General features: G+C 39.3%; 1 protein-coding gene across 19 annotated transcripts in view; it reads right to left on the reverse strand.

The window, feature by feature from the left end:
• Positions 1-22,374, reverse strand: part of Ptk2 (protein tyrosine kinase 2) — a 205,136-nt gene that overhangs the window by 121,889 nt on the left and 60,873 nt on the right. For all 19 annotated transcript variants that reach the window (XR_010052943.1, XR_005486550.2, NM_013081.2 and 16 more), the window contains 3 exons: positions 17,971-18,197; positions 7,086-7,252; positions 154-241 (listed from right to left, as the gene is read on the reverse strand). Coding sequence is in view for 17 of the 19 variants with exons in the window: in XM_063263051.1 (XP_063119121.1) it covers positions 154-241; positions 7,086-7,252; positions 17,971-18,197 (482 nt within the window). In the remaining 2 variants the exon portion in view is untranslated. The remainder of the gene's footprint in view (positions 1-153; positions 242-7,085; positions 7,253-17,970; positions 18,198-22,374) is intronic.

The following is a 22,374-nucleotide window of genomic DNA, read 5'->3' on the forward strand; positions in this document are numbered from 1 at the left end:
AAAAAGCTTTTCATGAGTTAACACTCTTATAATATTAGTCTATATTTATAGTCTCTCAAATACTAGGTTTAATATTATTCTAAGATTAAAAACACAAAATAAAGATGACTCAAAGAAACAAAGCAGCATATATAAAACAAAGAGTTTTTATACCTGTTGATAGAAGAAATTCAATGTTGGCTTATCTTCAGTAAACTGGTTTAGAAATCCTTTTGGCAAATAACGAATTCTCAACTCATATCTAAAGGATAATTAACAAAATACAATGATTAGAAATAAATCAATTTTCTGAATTTACAGTCTACATATACATTATTATTTTTGAGTATTTCATTGCCAGTTAACACTGAGATATAATTTTGAAAGTTAAGATCACATATAATATTTAAATGTAAACTTTTTAGCACAAACCTAGTGCACCTACAAAGCAGGTGTTACACTTTAGTCAGTATATGGGGTAAGGCAGAGCATAAAGGCAGCAAAGGCCTGCAGCCCAAAGTCAAGTACCTTCTTCAGTCTCTCATTCTCAAGCACCCCCACAACTAATTTACACCAGGGACTGCACACTGTGTGTTTGTAGTGTCTGAGGTGTTTCATTCAGCAACATGCAAAAGAGAGAATACACACCCAATAGCAGCAGTGCTGCCCTCTCTGGAGGGCACTGCACCAAAAGGTAGGACACATTACCTCAAAACTGACCATGGTCACATGAACTGTGACAACTTTTTGACTGAAGGAACACTGCTACTGTGAAAATTCATTTTGTTTTTTTGGTTTTTGTTTACGACCTGACTGTTACTCACTTTGTAGATTAGGTTGGCCTCAAACTCACAGAGGTCTATACCTGCCTCTGTAAAGGTCTGGGATCAAAGGTGTGTGCCACCACACCTGGTTGACTTCCAAAATTTTTAATGGTATCTTTTGAAAAGATCACTATCTATATACCAGGCCTATTTTATTATAAAACACCAGGCAGAGTATGGTAGGGTAAACCTGCAATCCCAGTACTTGGAAAACAAGCAGGAGAGCTATGAGATAAATGGAGGTAACTTGGACTTCACAGTTAGATCCTCTTAAAACAGAATAACTGGCAAATGATTAGGTTCTACTTCACTTCTGCCCCAAGACAGCATTCAGTAACTCAAGATAGATACACTGCACTGGGCAGGTGTCAACAGAAGAATTACAGGTACCATTCATTCTCAAGGAAAGACTTACTAGGAACTAACTACTTACGTGCACTGTTTTTCCTCAACAATCATGATAGTACAGAGAGAAGTATAGTCCTTAGCTCTCTGTAGTCTAAGAAAGTATATTCTCGGCAGTCTTCACTGTGAGTGTCCTGCTAGTTACAAATAAGGAAATAGGTCCCCGGGTAAACAGGGGTAAAAAATAGGTCTGGCCTAGCTCCACACAGCATTCCGATGCTAATTCTGGGTATCAGCTACAGGTAACAACTAGAAATTTAAAAATTTGTCAGCATTTTACACAGGTGCCATCTTTTTATATAGAACATGGGCTCTTGATCAAGACTGCCTATAATAGAACTTCTCGTGGCCAGAGAAGTGAAATCACAGGGTTAAATTTTCTCTTGACTGGGCCCACCATGAACGAGGTAGCAGGGGCCAAGGAAGAAGTGAGAGAGATTAGAAGTTCACAACTCACATGCAAAGTAACTATAACTACTAGGAAACAATAAAGAAGTAGATATGGAATTCCTCTATATCTACAGTAAAAACACGTTAAGTGCAGCCAAAAGTGGAATAAAATGTGAGACTCCATCACTTCATACAAAGAACTAAATCAAGTTTGTGTGTAGAAAAGCAAGGCTGCCTCTGAAGAATTCTGGTCTGTTTGGACACTACATTGTATGTATCTTATAAAGACTCTTAAGGAATCTAACTCCAGTCTTATTTAATTCCAATCCATCATCCTTAGCCTGTGACACTTATCACCCACATCTCTCTTACCCTAATTCCTCTTCACGAAGCTCAGGGTTCTCTTTACACTTCTGTTACCATGGTAAGGTTAGTTATGTTACTTATTCTGTTATTGCCCCAAAGCAATCTGTAGTAGTGCCATAGGCATCTTGCTTCCTGAAGCTCACATCAACTGTAAGCATAAGACGCCTACCTACAAGTTAAGCAACTACTGGGAACTTAAAAAAAAAAAAAAAATCTAATAGCCCTGACACTAAGATAGTTGGCTATCAGCTACTGGTTTGTATATGCTTGGTCCAGGGAGTGGCACTATTAGGAGGTGTGGTCTTGTTGGAGTAGTTGTGTCACTGTGGGCATGGGCTTAAGATCCTCACCCCAGATGCCTGGAAGTCAATCTTCCACTAGCAGCCTTCAGTGAAGATGTAGAACTCTCAGGTCCACCTGCATCATGCCTACCTGGATGCTGCCATGTTCCTGCTTTGATAATACTGGACTGAGCCTCTGAACCTGTAAGCCATCCCCAATAAAATGTTGTTCTTTATAAGACTTGCCTTGGTCATGGTGTCTGTTCACAGCAGTAAAACCCTAACTAAGATAGTTATGAAGTGAATAAACAAAGTACAATTTCATTAAATAACACAGGTAACCCTCAAGTAAAATGGTGTGGACAAACTCATTCTCACACTACCTATTAAAAAAAACAAACAAAACAAAGAAAGATGGAAACACAAATACTCATTTAGTAAAACTTAACATACCAATCACTTCAAGGTAAAATCACTAACAGGAGGTATAACAGGCAATAATACAATGAAAACCACATTATCTTCATGATCTCAGTATGTTGCCTGGGAAACTATCTCTCATTACAAAGGGGAAAAGTAACAGAAGAAACCTATGTTGCCACTCCAGCCTAATGTGGCTCCTCAGTAAATTCAGTCTCCCAAGACAGACTTCCTGGTATCATGCACGTAATGGCTATTTCTGGTTGTCAATTTGACTATATCTGAAATGAACTATAATCCAGAAATGGAGGGCACACTTGCGGTTCAGCTCTTGAGGCTGGAAGACAACAAGTTTCTGACCTGGATCTTGGCATGAAGATCTTGAAGCATAGTGGCCATGAAAAGCTTAGGCCCAAGCCAGGAAGTGCACCCTTTAATCCTAGGAGACTGAGGCAAGAAGATCTCTAAGTTTAAGGTCAGCCTGGGACAAAGCAAGTCACAGATCCAGGTGATGTTACATACCTTTAATCTAAGACACACCTTCTGCTGGAGACCTACATAAGGACATTGGAAGAAAAAATACTCTCTTCTTCTTCGACTGCTTGCACTTACTTGCCAGCCATCTGTTGGGACCTATTTCTACAGAAGGCCAGCTGAAACAACTAGCCTCCTGGGACTGAGCAACTGCTAGATTCTTGGACTTCCCATCCACAGCTGCCCACTGTTGGATTAGTTGGACTGCAAACTGTAAGTCATCACAATAAATTCCCTCAATACAGAAAGTCATTACATAAGTTCTGTGACTCTAGAAACCCCTGACTAATACAATGCGATAAAGAACATCTTGTCTGGCCAGGAGTGATGAAACATCTTTAATCTCAGCACTTAGGCTAAGGCAGGTGGGTTTCTGTGAGTTCAAGGCCAGCCTGTCTGACATAGCAAGCTCTATGACAGCAAGGGCAACACAGAAAGATCCTGCCTCAAACACCCAAAACAAAACAAACAAAACATCTTGACTTTACAGGTTTTAAAAGACAAATAACCTTAATATAATCATAACAAGACAGTAGACAAACTCAAATCAAAACAACAACCTAGATAGTATCAGTCAGACACAGTATGGGTAGACTTAGAACTCTAAACTGGCACTGTGGTATTTCCTTCTGGATCATATGTTACTGACAAGAGGGATATAAGAAAAATGCATGTCTCAACATGAAGTATCAATGAGGACATTACAATTTGACATGCAGAATCTGGCAGAATGTTTCAGAAAAACAAAAACTAGTTGAATACATTAACATGTTATTTCCAAGCAGACAAATGTAAACAATATTGGAATAGCATAAAAAGTTTATGTAGGGATCCACGACACATTCACTTCCCATTGCTTTTTCTTGTCTGTTTATTCTGATATAGGGTCCTGCTATGAAATCCCAGTTAGCCAGAAACTTACTATGTAGTGCAGGCTAATCAGAAACTCGGGGCAATCCCCCTGCCTTAGCCTTCCAAATTTTGTGATTAAAGGCATGTATCATCATGTCTGGCCATAAAACTACATACATTCATTCCAAAAAGAATGAAGACATCAACCAATCCCTGAAGGGCAAAGACTCATCTGAAAAGAATTTTAAAAGGAGTAAAAGAATAAAAAAATAAAAATATTTACACTTCTCATCCAGTATGGTGGCACACGGCTTTAATCCCAAATCCCAACACTTGGGAGACAGCAACTGGGGTACTCTAAATTCTAGGCTAGTCTGATCTATATAGTGAATTCCAGGCAAGCCAAGACTAAAATAAGTAAGTTACTCTTCTCATGATGCATAAGAATAAGCTAAGAGTCAGTACTAAAGACACACTTAAATAATATTCTGATAGGGAAAATTCAGAAACAAAACCAACATATTAATTGGCAATACAAACACTATCAAAATTATGAAACACTGACAAGCAAAACTTAGATGACAATGACTTTTAGATCAAATACAATCTTTAGAAAATCTGAATGTAAAATGAAGATGAGTGAGCTCACTTTCATTACTGTAATAGTTTGGTTGCTACCAGAACACTATCATATTATTTTCCCTCTTGCTTATTTTACAATCATATTATCAATACATCACCTTACTCCATTTTCATTTAAGTATTTTTTACTCTAGACCAATGTGATCCTATGCACAACCAGAGCCAGAAACAGTGATGAGAGTGACAGTTCCTGAAAGAGAAAGGTGACCAAACACAGACACTGGTGGTGACACAGCTGAGCACTCACACGAAACAAAGGCAGTAACCACACTGTAAAAGGGCAGAAGAGCCACACCCTTAGCATCACTCTTGATGTGTTATGAAAGCCACTAGAAAGCTGGAGGCTCAAATGGGGCAAGTGAAGTCATGATGGTTTTGTAAAGGCAGAAAAGGAGCAGGACAGCGGAAGTTGGAAAAAATGGAGGGCTAGTTTACTCAACAACTACCAAAGGCAGCCTGGGAAAAGATTCAGATCCCATTTTAGGTTGACAAAAACACTCTCAAAATACTTTTCAGAGTTTAGTGGAAGCTGAAACCTGAGAGGAACAAATGTCATCGGAGTAGGAGGAAAGGAGCAGTAGGAGCCAGACTACAAAGGAGGCAAAATCTCTGGAGCTGACCCTTCGTGTAGAGAAGCTCCAGAACACTTCGGAGCAGAAACGTCTCAAACATTGCAACTGGACACTCAGGGATCTCCCAGCACTGCCTCGGAAAGACTCTTGACCTACTACTTCCCACCCACCTTCCCTGCTCTTCTCTGTCCAACATCTTTAGGCATTTTGCACAGAGGACTGCAGTAGTTTGCTTACCAGTTTCTCTGTACCCCATCCAAGGATATGTGAATATTTAACAGGGAGCACAGGCACAAGCACAAGCATACACAAATACACATCACATTAGAGAGAGGGAAGAAGGTTATAACATCTTTACATTCTTCATGCATATGATCCTGCTTCCTCTGGTCATCTCTGCAATGTCTTCAGCAATATTAAACTCTTCATTCATGAATTACTAATTTTTCAAACATTGAATCCTGTTTTAGCAATAATAATCCATATTTTATTTTATATAAGGTAAAATAAATTGGCTTAAAAGACCAGCAGAAAAGCTGATGCCCAAAATACATATTCCCTGAGTATAAATAACCTGAGCATTAAAAAATTAATTAATAGGTATTAACCAGGAGATTGAATTTTCTCTCTAAGGTGTCTATGCAAAAGAAGAATGTAACCTAACTGCATCAAGCTGAAACCTGCAGTTATTTTTATTTGACATTTAGATATTTAAATTTTAAACATTCAGTGGTCTGATGAAGTGTTTAGAAGTCAAATTTCCCTTCCCTATTTGTTGCTATAAACCAATCTAATTATACTCTCCAGAAATAGCTTGTTTATCCCAGTGATTTGACAAATTTGAAAATACAACTGCATTTTCTGATGAACTACACAACTGACACAAAACAGCATATATTCATGGTCCATGGAACCAAGCTCGCTTTCTGTGCTGACCAGGGCCTTTGTTTGAGCCACTTGACCTTGAGTGCGCGCCTCAGGGCATAACATGGAAGAAGTTCACTTTAAAGATACACTTCTCTCAAAACTCAGTGTTTTAGATTTAAGATTTCCCAACTAAAAAGATTCACTTAATCATAAAACTTAATAGGTATTAACTAGGAAAAAAGACAAATGACTGAGAATATTTTATTTATTAGTTAATTTATTATTTATTTATTTTGGGTTTTTTTGAGACCGTTTTTCAGTATAGCCCAGGCTCTACTGGAACTCACTTTGTAGACCAGGCTAGCCTCAAACTCACAGATATTCTCCTGTCTCCCAAGTTCAAGGATTAAAGGCATGCACCACTACTGCACACTTGGGAATTCTTTGGAATCTCCTTAAAATAACTTCAGTTACATCCCTATTTGATAGGGATCACTGGAGCTCACTCCTACAGCCATCCTATATATGAACAAATGTGCACCATTCTTTTCAGGTGAGTGTAGATTACTGGGAAAGTATGCTATCAGAGAGCCCACTTAGAAGGCCATTAGCATTGATCTCCTCCTGGACCAGTCCAGCCCACTGTATGAGAGGTCAACACTGGCTCATAAAGCAGCAGTATCACTTAAAGCACAAGTGCAAGCATAACAGACAGCACTGAGAACAACTGAGACCAACAAAGACCATGAAAGGAGACAAGGAATGAAAAGAGAAACACATTTAACTAAGTGTTCTAAAAGGATCACTGGTTAGTAACTACTGCTAATTTCCTCTACACAGGAGTAGTAATTACAAGCAGTATAAAAATTAACATACCCATTCACCCTCTTGCACATATTTTTAACACACAAAGTAACCCAGCATAGCTATGCTGCGGCTGAATAGAATCTTACTTCCACTCCTCTGGTGGGTGGGCGAGTTCGTATTTCTCCCTCACACTGGAGACACCCATGTCCACATGCAGCCAGTGCACCTCCTCCGATCGCAGGTGACTGAGGCGAAATCCATAGCAGGCCACGTGCTTTACTTTGTGACTGTCCACTATCTTCTGAATGATTCCCTAGAACACATCCCACAGAAATGATGGTTATAGACCAAAAAAGTCTAGTTAGTTATAGGAAATCTTTTGTTCTTTTTAACTTTTATTTCATGTGCATCAGGGTTTTGCCTGCCTGTGTATCTGTGTCAGGCTGTCACATACTCTGGATATAGTCTGGAATGGGAGTTACAGACAGCTGCAAGCTACCATTATTGGGAACAGAACCCAGGTCCTCTGGAAGAGCAATGCTCTTAAGTGCTAAGCCATCTCTCCAGCCGTTATGGGAAATCTTAATAAGTGCATTACATAAACAAAATGTTAATCTCATACAATAATTTTATGAACAAGAAAAACTTTGTGCAAAGGAAGGACACAAGAAAAGATTCTCTATCTAATTGCTTGTTGATAAACAAGGCAATATTTCAGCAACTCCACTTTTACATTATCTCAATTCTGTCAGAGCAGACCAGTCCTGTTGGGTTCCACTTTCTGAGAGTATCTTTTGAAAGACCAAACTAAAACACCAATACCTTTAAAGAACATAAACAAAAACTACAAGATGTTCTATAAATCAGTCATTAGCAGTTTGCTCTTTTGCACAGACTAGAAATGCCTCCAAACCCACTGCTCTAACACTTACTATGCTCTGAGTTCAGGAGACAGTTGCCTTCAAATACATCAACAGTGAAAATGAAGTTTCTCCTGGGCTATGAAAATAGCCCTGCTTTAGAATGGACATCTCTTTTTCAGCTGCCTCCATGGGGAAGCCCCTCAAAAAGATACCCCAAATGAAGACAAATGTGTAAGCTGTGTAAAGATGAGACTGACTCACATGCTACACTTTGTATTCAGGACATACAAAGCACAGCTCACTGTAATGTCTCTTTAATGGTGAGAAAGATTCTCATTCATATATATTCTCTCTCTCTCTCTCTCTCTCTCTCTCTCTCTCTCTCTCTCTCTCTCTCTCATTTTTCAAGAAAGAATTTCTCTATATAGACCTGGCTGTCTTAGAACTTACTCTGTAAACCAGGCTGGCCTCAAAGGTACAGAGATCCACCTGCCTCTGCTTCTGCTTCTGCCTCTCTCGCCTCTGCCTCTCTCTCTCTCTGCCTCTCTGCCTCTGCCTCTCTCTCTGCCTCTCTGCCTCTCTCTCTGCCTCTCTGCCTCTCTCTCTGCCTCTCTGCCTCTGCCTCTCTGCCTCTGCCTCTGCCTCCTAAGTGCTGGGAAGAAAAGTTTTCTTAAAGGAAGATGACATCACCATTAATATCAACAAAAGAAAACACTAGCTTTTGAAACTCAGCAAGATGGTTCAGCAAATAGGAACATTTGCTGCTCTTGCAAATTCCAGTTTCAAGAAATGCCTCCTCAGGTACTACAGATATATGATACACTAATATATATACAAACAAAACACGCATATATTGACAAATATGACATGTTGACAAATTTCTTTTCTAATTTAACAATTAATTTAAAGCTTTGTATTTATTGAGAAATTTTATATTATGGTCTAGTGCTATTAATAATACAATAAAAGATATTCTCAACTATCTTAGTCACCATATTATTGCTCTGAAGAGACACCATGACCATGGCAACTCTGATTAAAGAAAGCGTTTAACTAAGGGCTTGTTTTCAATTTAGTTTAGTCCATTATCATCTCAGAAGAATGCTGGCAGGTGAGACTCTGGGCCTGAAATGGGCTTCAGAAACCTCAAAGCCCACCCGCAGTGACTCGCGTCTTCCAATAAGGCCATGCCTCTTAGCCCTAATCCTTTCAAATTGTGCCACTCTTTGGTGACTAAACATTGAAATATCTGAGCCTATGGGGGCCATTCTTATTCAAGCTTTCACATCAGCCTTCTATTTTATAACTGTTGTGTGCTTGCATGGGTGTGTATATGTACCCGTGTGTGCATACAGAGGCCAGAGAAAAATGAGTATCTTTCTGTGTTGTTCCCCACCTACTCCTTCCCCTCCCCCACCTACATTCCTTTATGTCCAGGTCTCTCACTGTTTTAACTACAGTGGTTAGCAAGAGAGCTGCTGGGATTTGCCTTTCTCTCCTGCTTCTCTCTTCTCCTAGTACTTTATTAGAGACACCATCAGCTATGCCTAGCTTTTGGCATGGACATTAGGGATCTGAACTCAGGTTCTCATGCTTGCACTGCTACCCACTGGGCCATCTTCTAGACCTTTAACCTTCTCTAAGACAAAAAGAAGAAAAAAAGAAAAGGCACTATTAAAAAATTGCTAGAAGTGGACTAGAGAAATAGCTCAGTGGTTAAGAGCACTGACTGCTTTTCCAAAGGTCATGAATTCAAATCCAAGCAACAGACACACAACCATCTGTAATGGGCTCTGTTGCTTTTCTTGTGTGTCTGAGGACAGCTACAGTGTACTCACATACATAAGATAAATAAATAAACAAATCTTTTTAAAAAATGGTTTTAGGTACAGTGAAGAAGTGTGTGCTGTTCTGTGCCATAGCACCTGTGCAAGGCATGCTCTGAGACTCAAGTGGATGAATCAGTCAGCTAGCTTCCTCTCAGACCTCTCAGCACTGAATAGATCATGATCGATTCAAGGAGTGACAGAGAGTATGGAATAGAAGAGACAAGAGGGATTAGACATGGTACCAGAAGAAACAAAATATCAAGAGTCTTGGACTGTAAGAACCCAAGACAGGTTCATAAGAAAGATGGATTCTCATCAAAACAGAAAGAATGTCTTCAGTCTGCAGACCTCTGTGGAAATCATGCAACACCTGGAGAATTCCACAGGACAAACTACACCCCATATAAGGTCATCCTGACACAGAGTGGCCGGCCAGTCAGCTGACTTCAGCCCAAGTTACAATTTTAAATCCTATTTAATGAATGGGGTTTTCCAATAGGAAAAGAAAAGAATATAGACTAACCTTAGTGACTCTCTCGAATCAAAGGCCACTTGTAAATCTCCTGTTTACCAACCTATGAGTCCTTCCACTATAAGGAGCTGACACTCTTTCATTCCCAAAGGCACTCATGCCTAATTCTGCTAATTCTACACCAGTGTATGCATACCAACATGATTCACCCCAGAATATCACAAGTGCCACATCACCTCCTTCAGCTCAATCATACAAGCATGCTGTCTCTTGTTTAAGACACACACACACACACACACACACACACACACACACACGTGCATCAACCCAGCTCTAATCACACTTTCGTGCTCACCAAGTATATCTTTCCTTAGCTCATCTATCAGTTGTAAGGCCCTGAAAAGCACAAATTATTTCTTACACTGGTATCTATCATCATTAACATGCTATGGGTAATTCCATTCGAATGGGTGCTGTCCCACCTTCATAGCTTTGCAACTCATGGTTACTTTCATATCCTTGCAACTCATGGACACCTTCAGGAATCCACCTGTAGCAAATCAGGCATAGTGAAAGGCTTAGCCCAGCTTTATAGTGAACAATGGGGGAAAGTAGACTTCTATCTAGTCTTGGTGTTTTATGGAGCAGAAAATGAGCTTGGCCAAATTTGGTCATGTTGCTTGAAGAAGCCCAAAAGGACCTCAGCCTGTGTTACAGTAACAAAGTGTTCCACACTACAGCCTCTTGTCAAATCACAGAGTTCTCCCTCTCCAGGAATCAGTCAAATACAGCAGGCATACAGAGATTTCATTTTTTTTTTCCTTTTTGTTTTTTCATCACGCTTCTATACATGGCCCATCATTTTCTTCACTCTAAAAATTGCTTACCAATTTCTCTGGGTAGCAACTGACACAGTGACTACCCAAGTCACAAGTTCTTAACTGTGCTACTGACTTTGCATTGGGTTACTCAGTAACCCAATGAGTAAATCTGAAAACCAAAAAATACTTTGCTCTGGAGAACTCAGGTATTGTTGACAATTGCTTATTGGCGGATGGTTTTTAATACTTTATATTCAGTTGCTGTTTTCTGTGCCCAGATATCTAGTTACAATCTGGAAGATAGTACTGTCGTGATTATTGAACCATCTTCTGTATCTATGTTGAGTAAAGCATGCCTCCTTCCCCCAATTATCTCTGATTGGTTAATAAAGAGTTGAACACCCTATGACTCAGCAGAGAAGGCAGGATTTCTAATCCCAGAGGAGGGCCCCAAAGTGAGAGAGGAAGGAAGAGAAGAGGTGTTCATGAGATGAAATGTCCAGGAAGAATCAAGAAGCAGATTGCCAAGGGATTCACCATGAGGGTACACATGGAACAGATTAAGCAGGGCAAGACTCAATCTGCAAGTTACATGGGGCCTGTGGCTGGGAAGTAGATAGCTTAGAGGGTTAGAATAGATGACTATCTACCCAGTCACAATGCTTAAAGTTTGTTAATAAACCTAATAGGCCATTGTGTCACTTATTTGGGTGCTAGAACGGAAACAGATACGGCTTTCATCCTTAAATTACAGTCTACAATTGCTTGGCAAGTAAGTTCTCAAGACACTGCACTGCTGCTCTGCAATGCTCCCACCATGATACAACACAGATGCAAGGTTTCTGGAACACAGGAATTGTGAAGAGTGGATTTATGAATGTGCCACTGAAATTAGCTGAAATCAACTTTTAACTTCTTAGCTTTACCTTTAACCATCTAGGCCTAGGAAGCATAAAACCTTACTCCTATTTCCATATTCTTACTCCATTTCCCTATTAATGCTAAGTTTCAAAACCAGGAGTTCTCTGGACTAAATACTCACAGTAGACATTTGAAGAAAGGAGTATTTAAGGATGAAAACAGAACAACGTTCATGAGAAAACTTTAGCACTGGGTGCATGAAGTCACTCACTACTAATGGGCTGTCATAGGTGAGAGCAGAAGGTAGAAATACAAAACAGTACTCACTGAACATCTTTCTAGCTGCTGTCATTCATGGAATACCATCAGCACAGGACAAAAGTAGCCCCTGAAACTAAATACCATGTAAAGTACAACAAACTATACACCAACAAAATGAAACAATCACTTCACACAGAATGTTAGCAACTGTCTTTCATTCTACCTTAACAACACATAATATTAAGATGGTTGCTAATGTGAAGAACAAGGCTAAAAACAGAAACTACCATGTGCACACTGTCATAACTAGCATTTCCCTAATTATACAAGGCTCTCATCCTCTCTTTTTTTTTCTTTATGATCTTGCCTGGTCTGATGTACTTGCTAATCTTTTAGGTATAAGACTGTTAGAAGTGAAGACACCCCCTCCCTTTCTACTAACTCACTCTTTGCTGAATATTAGCTCCCTGAAGATCCACAGCACCCACTCGCTATGTGTATTATTAGGAACATAATGAGTGATAAGAAGCAATTCTTACCCACAGAAGGTTGAGTTTGTCAAGAGAAAGGCATAACACATGCAAACAAGCATCAGCTTTTGTGTGGGAAAGGCTTCCCCATATTCTCATGCTTATTTTCTAGATTTCTTACTACAGAAACTACCAAAAGCCCCTGTTAACATTGCTCACCTTACTCACCTTAGTCTATTTCTAGGATGGGCAGTGATCTCATCTCAGTGCGTTTCTCTTTCCTTCCTTCCCTATCTCACTCACTCTGCTAATTATCCCACAATAAGGATACAGAGCTCCAGACTTGACACCTGACCCAGAAGTCCATCTAAAACTCCCTCTAAAGCAAAGAACTTTATCTCTGGATGGCCCACAGCCACTATATTAGTTCCCTACTAGTGCTGTAACAAATCACCACAAACGTAAAGACATAATGACACATGTGTGCTATGTTTGGACTTTGGAGAGCACAAGTCTGAAAGAGTCTTGTTGAGCCAACTTTAGGTACTCTGCCAACTCACTGGGGCTTAGAATGAGGATCTTCTTTAGAAACTAGTCTTGTATTGGCCAGAATCTCCCTGTCCAAGACTGGTTTCAGGTGCATATTTTTATATACCAAAGCAGACTTGGCCTCTAGGTTCTCCCAGCATCCCTCAGTCCCTAACTGGCCTGCCCTCAACCCTGAACTTTCCAGCCCAGGGGTTCATCTGTCCTTCCCTAGAAGTTCTTTGCTTTTGCATTTGGTTTCTCTCTCCCCACCGTTCTCTTGGAGCACACTTTCTCTCTTTCTCTTCCCCCTCCCCTCTCACCTTTCCTATGTGACTTCCCTGACCTCTTTTCCTTAGGGCCACTAAATTTGCCTGCCCAAGAGCAACTTCCCAATAAACCTGCATATATACATACATATACATATATACATATATACATACATATACATATATACATATATACATATATACATATATATATATACATATATACATATACATATACACATACATATATATATACATATACATATATATATATATATAAATCTGGTTTGAATTGGCTCATTTTACTGGCTGAGAAATATCTTATCAAGGACCACAGTGAGAAAGAATTCCCTTTTTCCATGCTCTGCCACCTCACATTCTCCCTAACATATTCTCTTCAACTTTATTCTTTTTTGTTGTTTTGGTTTGTTTTTTGAGACAAGTTCTCTCTGGCCTTAGCTATCCTGGAACGAGCTCTGTCAGAGATGCACACTTGCCTCTGCTAGGATTAAAAGTGTGTGCCACCAACAGTCGGCCTCTATTTTGTTCATAACACTTTCTTTTTCACCTTTTTATCTATCTCTCTCTTCTTTAAAATTTTATTTAGTTTTTTTTTTTTAAATGTAGGAATGCTCTGTCTACATGTGCGCCTACATGCCAGAAGAGGACATCAGAACCCATTACAGATGATTGTGAGCTACCATGATGGTTTACCATGCTGGGAATTGAACTCAGGACCTCTGGAAGAGCAGCCAATGTTCTTAAGCTTTGACTGTCTCACCAACCCTTTCACTTTTTTCTCTAGAAAAAAGTCCAAAGTCTAGGACATGTGGAATCTTTTCTAATTCCTAAAGTATTTGGACTCACAGTAGTCAGCATTCAAGAACCATCACATTTTGAACATACACCCACCTATTCTTCTAGCAGAAAGAAATTATGCAGTTCTGACTGGTGAATTAGCAGAGACGATACCCAGCAAACATTGCAAACCTTAGACTGCTTGCAGAATATCTTCCAAGTATGTAGTGGAATTCAGGGAACTGGACCCAAAGTCCCTCTGGCTCCATCATTTTTAACACAGCACAACTCTGTTCACAGAACTCATACTCATATTCTCATTCATATTTTCCCCACCAACCCCCCTATACACAGACACACCTCTAGCCATTCTAATAAGAATGTAGTCACCAAATGTTACTAATGTTTACTAATGTTACTCTTTCCACCAAGAAGGAGACAATCTTAGATTAGTGTTCATCTAACTGCAAACACCCATTTGGCAAACTACATGAATTTACTTACCTATAATTACAGGCTCAAATAATAACAGCCATTCTCAACTGGCTCGTGAAGCTTGCTGAACCCTGAACCCCAACTGTGATCAATGCAGTTAAAAGTTTAACGTGCTTTGAATGTGGCAAGAACAAAACTCAAAGACTAAACTGGGTATTTTCTCATCAAGCTTCACTTTGAAATTAAAATAAAGCAAAACTCCAGCCTACTTCAACCCCACCCATCTAAAACGCTGGAGGCTGTAGGAGGAGATTTATAGGTTAATATAACTACTCACTTTCTTTCAAACATAAACTAGGAGGGGAAGGAAACCTCCGTCAAGGAGGCCCAGTGTGCACAGGCACAAAGTAGCCAATGTCATCTGTGCAAGTGGAAAAGAAACTCCGTTTTATTTGGCAAGACAAAAGTGATGTTTCCTTAGGCACTCAAAGTGCTCTAGAGAAATGCAGGTGCCTGCAGAGGCCAGAAGAGGGCGATGGATCCATTAGCTAGAGTTACATGTGGTTGTAAACCAATAGTCCTCTGCCAGAGCTGTATACACTCTGTTTGGTCCTATGTTCTTTGAGTTTAATTTTATTTATGTATACTACGTGTGTTTGTGGACATGCTTTAAAGTGGTAGCTTCTCCTCAACCTCCACAGAACCTGGATTGAGGTTTGTCTTGAGGGACTGTTATTGACTAATTTGACTGACCTCTATTCAGGACACTAGAATTTCCTCCTTTTTAGCAATAAAGCTGCATTACTGTCTTATCACTCTTGCATTAACTGGAATTAGGCCTTTTATCTCTTAGAAATTTCCTTTGTATTTACAACATAGCACTGTCTGGCATAAGTGGTCTAGCTTTTGTACAGTCTTGTCTTTCCATATACCCTCCTAACAAAATGTAAGCCATTTCTAGCTTTGGATTATAAATGCAAGTTTTCATTTCACTTGTATCACTGAAGGATGACTAGCTAGAATAATTTCAGCAGTATTACATCTTGGGGAGTGGGAACCCAGAGAAGAAAAGTTGTATGTAAAGGAGACAGCACATACACATAACTTTATCTATTAAGTTTGCTTTCTTATACAGGTGTGGTTCAGGGATCCCAAAACCATTCAGACAACATCAAAGATCAACAGAATAGCAAAAAGAAACAGAGAGAGGCTTCACTTTCTTCACAGCTCAGTTTGTACGTGTTCTTTATACCATATAAAAGTTCTCCCCAGAAAGCCTTGTACTGCTTACTTTTGACGTCATTGTTCCTCTTAAGGCAAGGTATGTCAGAATCCTGACTGGACAATTCATCTGGTGTCAGTTTCTGAGAGACCAGTGATTTCCTTAAGCATTGTAAAGATGCTCTTAATGGCATTTTCCTCTGTCTGCTATTACATGGGGAAAATGGATACTAGGTTTTCTTTCTTCTGGATAAGAATTCTTTTCTGGGTTTGGAGGACATAAAGTTTTCTTTGTCACTACTCTACAATATCACTACAGTGTTCTTAGATTAACAATTCTAATACTGCACAGCTTTGGTTAATGTTTCCTATTCGGAACTGACCGCAGATATGTCTCTAGGAGATCTGCCTGAAGTTTTGAACAATGTATATGCTACCTGACAACAGGGGTGCCTCAGTTTTTAAAGGCTGAACAAAATAACATGTCAGAACTATTTTTAATCATAGCTGGATACACAGCTTACACCTAACAGTTACCATTTGAGCACTCAAATATTTTGCAAATGCCCACATGCCCATCTTACATATCACAATACCAGGAGACAAGAGGCTTCCTCATACTGAGGTGCTACTCACAAAGCTGGAGATAGGAAAGATAGGAAAGACTGTCCCTAACACCCCCATATCACTGAAATGAGTACTTCCTCCATATCATGCTCAATTTAATAATCCATCTACAAAGTCCATCAATAGAATGGTTGTAGAGAGGTAACAGAAAATAACTCACGAAAAAACTTAGCCTTAAATCTATCCATTTCTTTATTTGAATAAAACAGTAAAGGAATCTAAATAAACTGATTTAATTATAGTTAAAAGGAAAAAGAGAGAAAGACTTGTCTAAGCTAACCTTGTCACTAGAAATTCCTGTTCTCTAAGAATAAATACAGGAAAGAGGTGGGTGGGAAGAGGAATCTTCCACACCTCACCAAAACAAATGCCTCCTAGAAATCCACACTGACTCCATTTTCTAAATCCTTATACTACCTACTCACATCTAACTTTCTTTTTTTTTTTTTTTTTTTTTTTTTTTGGTTCTTTTTTTCGGAGCTGGGGACCGAACCTAGGGTCTTGTGCTTCCTAGGTAAGCGCTCTACCACTGAGCTATAATCCCCAGCCCCACATCTAACTTTCTGAAACACACTTTCCCCTTTGTCTTGCCAGTCTCCTCCATAAGTCTCTAGCTCTCACACCCTTAAAAATCCAGGACCTTTGCAGTGCTACTTAAGCTTCCCAGCACTCCACCAGCCTGTGTACACCCTAGAAGAAAGTACTCTACACTATGCCATGTCTCTGATCTACACATTCTAAGCTGTAAAAGCAGGTGCTTGCTATGGTTAGTGCCTAGGGTAGGGATACTTGTAGGATGAAAGGCTAATGAAAGATCTGTAGATAGCCAGAGCATCTCTGAGGAGAGTGAAATGATCACAGCAGTCTCTGCCTCTTCCTTCCTCTGCTTCCTAGTTCAGAGACAGAAAGGTCTGCACCATGTGTCTCTACTATGTTATATGGCCTTGCCAGAGGCTTAAAGCAATAAGACCACATTCATTACTATAACCTCAGAACCAGGAGCCAAAAGTCAACCTTAACTGATCAGAAATTTTATTACAGTGTCAGAAAGCTGACTAATATAGGTCTTTTGTATCACTACAGCATAACACAGTGTTTGAAACACATATTCAATGGTTTCTAAAGAAAGATAGAAATCTGAAAATATAGGAACACTCCCAAATTTACACTTCCTAGAAAAATCATTTAATTTTACAAGATTAGAGATTATTTCAATTACATTGGTTCCCTGTACCTTTCCAAGGGTTAAAATAATTAGGTGGGAAAACAAAACTTGCAGTACATGATTAAAATGTGATTTTCCTAGGAAAACAATACTTACATATTAAAAGGGTCCTACTTGCCAAGTGCTGGGGAATCAAACACAAAGCCTCACACTGTTAGGCAAATACTCTACTGACTACTTCAATCCCTAGACAGTTGAGTATATATCAGAAAGAAAAGGTTAACATTTCTGCAATATGTGAAGTTACATAAGACATTAAATAAAAACTGTTTTGTCTTTTACTTTGGGGGGTAGGGAGCTATATGCCATTGAAACATAACTGTTTCAAGGGGTCATGTGAGAAGACAGACTTACCCTGACGTCAGTAGCGTCTCCATGCCTGATAATACTGGCCCAGGTGGTTGGCTCATTACTGCTTTCAAAATAATGAAAGACCTTTAATACTCGTTCCATTGCACCAGGGGACCGTTCCGTGCCAGTACCCAGGTGAGTCTTAGTACTCGAACTTGGTGTGTGATTCAAGTTTGGGTCAAGATAAGCAGCTGCCATTCTTTTGCTAGATGCTAGGTATCTGTCATATTCTGTTGAGGGGGGAAAAGGAAAAAAATATTTTCAGTATAAAATGAATAGCAATTACAATCCAATAATTGTGTCACAAACACTGTTCTCTAGTCACCTTTCTATATGCACATTCTGTATGTATTTAAGGAGAATAGGGACTTAGCACCCCACACAATCACTGTGCTCTCTCTCTACACCCAAGGCCTGATAATAGAGCCATAAATGCCTACTAAAAAATTTGTTTAAGGACCAGGTCTCCTATTTAACAATGTCAAAACTTCATTGACTTATTTAAAAATAATACAATGTCAACCCCCCGCCCCCTTTTTTTTAACCTATTCTTTATTTACAGGACTGTATTACTGAAAAAGCAAACTTACTACTTTGCTGCCTACTTTTCAGGAACTTAAGTAAACATTCTTTCTTCAAATAAAAGTTTAGACTTTATGCACACTAAGTACTGGCAACTAAAACCAGTAAAACAAAAAGAGCTGAGGAGATGGCTCAGTGGGTAAGAGCAATTTGATCTGCAGTCATGAATACCTGAGTTCAAATCTCCAGCACACAAGTAATAAGCTGGGCACAGCTACACATGCCTTTAACCCTGGCATTAGGAAGCAGAGACACACAAATCCTCTGTGCTCAAAGGGTCACCTTCTAACCCCTGAGAGAACCTGTCTCAAGACAATAAGGTGTAAAACAGTAAGAGAAAGACACAGATACCCTGCTCTGGCCTCTGCATTGCAATGTACATAAGCACCTGCAGCCATACTGTTCAGACATGGTGAACCTTCCCTATCACTCCTGACAATGGACTTCCTGTTCCTCTGGTTCTTAACAATCTTTCAGTCCCCTCTTCCAAATGTTCCATGGGCCTTAGGTGTAGGAACGGTGTTGTAGATGTATCTGCTCTTGGGGGGTTCCCACTCAGAAACAAAGAACTACATGTACCTAGTGACTACTAAACAAGGGATAAGGCACCCTAACTTATCTAATACAAAATAGTAAGTCCTGAAATTATATATATACAAGCCACACTAAACAGACTCAGAAACTATTATATGTAATAGTAAAAATAAGAAAAGAAGCCATCAATCTGAGAGAGAACGAGGTTATAGAAAGGGTTGGAGCGAGCACAGGGATGGAGAAAAGCTATGCAACTATATTTTATTTTAAAAGTTTAAATTCTTTTTAAGAATGATTTATGTTAAGGGGTATACTGTAGCTGTTCTCAGACACACCAGAGAACATCTGATCCCATTACAGAAGGTTGTAAGCTACCGGGAATACTAGGTTGTAGTTGTCTGGAACTGAACTCACAACCTCTGGAAGAACAGTGGCTCTTAACCACTGAGTCACCTCTCAGCTCTTAAAAGTTTAAATTTAATAAAAAGAACAACAAAAACAAAAAAATAAATATGACATATAAACCATAGGAAGAAGAACCAACACCCTTTAATATTTCAGAAACTCCTTAAGTTATTAGAAATTTAATTTTTGGAAAAGATACCACATATGCTGGCAAGGATACAGAAGATAAAAGCCCTTGTGCTATGCACATAAAAAGCTGTGTAAACAGCACAGTGAACATGAATGCAGATCTCAACTGGTAAACAGAACCACTCACTATGTGACCTAAAAAACTCCACCATGCAGTGAAAATTTCCAAGAAACTGAAAACACATATCCAAATAAACAGTTGGCATATTTAAGGCAATACTGTCCATAATAGCCACTCCCCCAGTGACACACTTCCTCTTAACAAAGCCACACCTATTTCAACAAGGCTATGCCTCATAATCCTTCTCAAGTAGTTGTACTCTCTGATGACTAAGTATTCAAATATATGAGTCTATGGAGGCTGTACTTTTTCAAATCACTAAAATTCCTATACTAATGATTTCCAAGATGTAGTGTTAAATTTAAAATCAAAATATAAATGATGGCTAGGGGATACTCTGTATTTAAAAAAAACATAAATGTATATGCTCAAACATGCAAAAGAACTGAAGACTAATGAGACTGAATACGCATGGACTGGACAGAACCAAGAAAGAAAGAACAGACTGGAGAAAGGGTGGGTATGGCACTTCTGTGCACAATTGGGCACAGTACTGTAATTGCTAGTAGCACAGACAACAGCAAATTTGGCAAGAGTCAACAAGGACTATGACTACTTAGAGTAGGTTCTGTGTCTAGCATTAAGTTAGACAACTATTAAAATGAAAATCTAATCTTCCACTGTCTGGAAAGCAAGTAACATATCTCAAACAACTCACTGGTGAGTTCTACATCATCATCTGAAGACCACTAGGAGAAGACTGGCTCCAACACAGTTAGAAGGAAGGTCTCACTGCCTACCAACAGTGACACTCTTCCTTCAACACGGCCACACTTCCTAATGGTGCCATTCCCTGGGCCAAGCATATTCAAACCACCACAGGGAGCAATGGGCATTCCTCATTCCTAGCTGAAGACGTATTAGTATGTGATAGCTACTAGAGGGAGAGTCCATTTTCTTTTAGGGTATGACACCTAATGGGTTGGCCACTCTCCAAGGCAAGCCCCACACCCAAGAATATTTGGTAAATACAAATTGGACTTACTGTGTTGAAGAGAGGAAGGAGAAACATAGTGAACACCAAGATGGGTAGGTGGGAAGATGGGGGTAGATCTGAGAATTGCTACAGGGCTTAAATATGATCCAAATACATTGTTTAAAATTCTCAAAAGAATTAATTTAAAATATTACTTTAAAATACTAAGCAGGAAAAAAAAACTAAGCAGGAACTGGAGCGATGGCTCAGCAGTTAAGATAACTAACTAAGTGTTCTTCTAGAAGACATGGGTTAAATTATCAATACCCTTGGCAGCTCACATCTTTCTGTAACTTCAGTTTCAGGGGATGCGACACCCTCACACACACATACATGTAGACAAAACACTAATTCATATAAAATAAAAATAAATAAATCATTTTTAAAAGACAACAAAAAAACTAAGTAAATAACTTGATTGGAAAAATAGTAACTTACAATGAAAATTCTTTACACAAAAGGATATTTGAATTTTTCCAATAAGTTAAAAAAAACTTAAAGATATTCAACAAAGAACATGTGAAGTACCTGTGAGACTCACAATAATACTACAGGTGTGGTGGTACATGTCTTTAATCCTGGAACTGCAGATGTGGAGATGGGTTCATATCTGTGCATTTGAGAGTCATCTATACAGAGAGTTCAAGTAAAGTATCCATCTGCTACTCAAACATAATCACCTGAGTTTGGTCCCCGGTAGCCACATAAAAAGCCAGAGGTGGAGGTAGAAATGAAGGACAGCTAGTCTAGCCGAATCAGTGTTCAAAGAGTTCTTTTCTCTCTAGCCCACCAAAAGCCAATATTCTGTAAATCTCCCCTATCACCTTATGAATGAAACGCTACTGTGCATGTTTATTAGCTCAATCCCTGGAACTCCTAACTGAATCTATATCATACCTTTCTTTCCCCTTTACCCTATGAACTATCAAATAGCATCAAATTATACAGTCAAGCTCCCAACAATATAGTGGAACACTATAAATCAAAAACTAAATGAACTTCCTGCTTTGCTGTGTGCTTACTAGCCCTGTATAAGTCACCGGACACCCTTTTTCCAAAAAGAAACTGCCTTCATGCTGGGTTGCTTTCACTTTGTTAGTTCTTCCTTAACATCGAGAAAACTCTTAACACAAAAAGACCTTGTGTGAAAAAGTAGAGTAGAGAGTGACTAAGCTAAGAAAAGAGACATAGATTTCTGGCCTCCAAACACAGTGTACACCTTTGTATACTACACACATTGGCAAGGTGAGTGAGGAGGCGGGGTGGGAACCACTGCTATTGTTCTTAGACAACATGACTATTTACCTACAATGAGACTCAAAAAGAAGGCTTCTAGAAAATTGGTGAGTTTAAGCAAGGCTCCTGGATTCCTACGTGTACTTCTGATCATTCCAGCTTTCTCTTTCCTCCCCACATTAAACCACTAAGGAATTCTAAGTAAGACACAGTATCATTTGATTCTTGACAACAGAAAAATGAAAGAAACCTGTACCCCAAAGTAGTCAGAGAAGCCAAGTGGTGATGGTGGTGCTCACCTATGGTGCTCAGGGGACTTTGGGTATCAGGAATCACTTAGGCCCAGGAGCCTGAATAATACAAT

This window comes from Rattus norvegicus, chromosome 7 (assembly GCF_036323735.1).
Source record: "Rattus norvegicus strain BN/NHsdMcwi chromosome 7, GRCr8, whole genome shotgun sequence".
Classification (NCBI taxonomy): domain Eukaryota; kingdom Metazoa; phylum Chordata; class Mammalia; order Rodentia; family Muridae; genus Rattus; species Rattus norvegicus.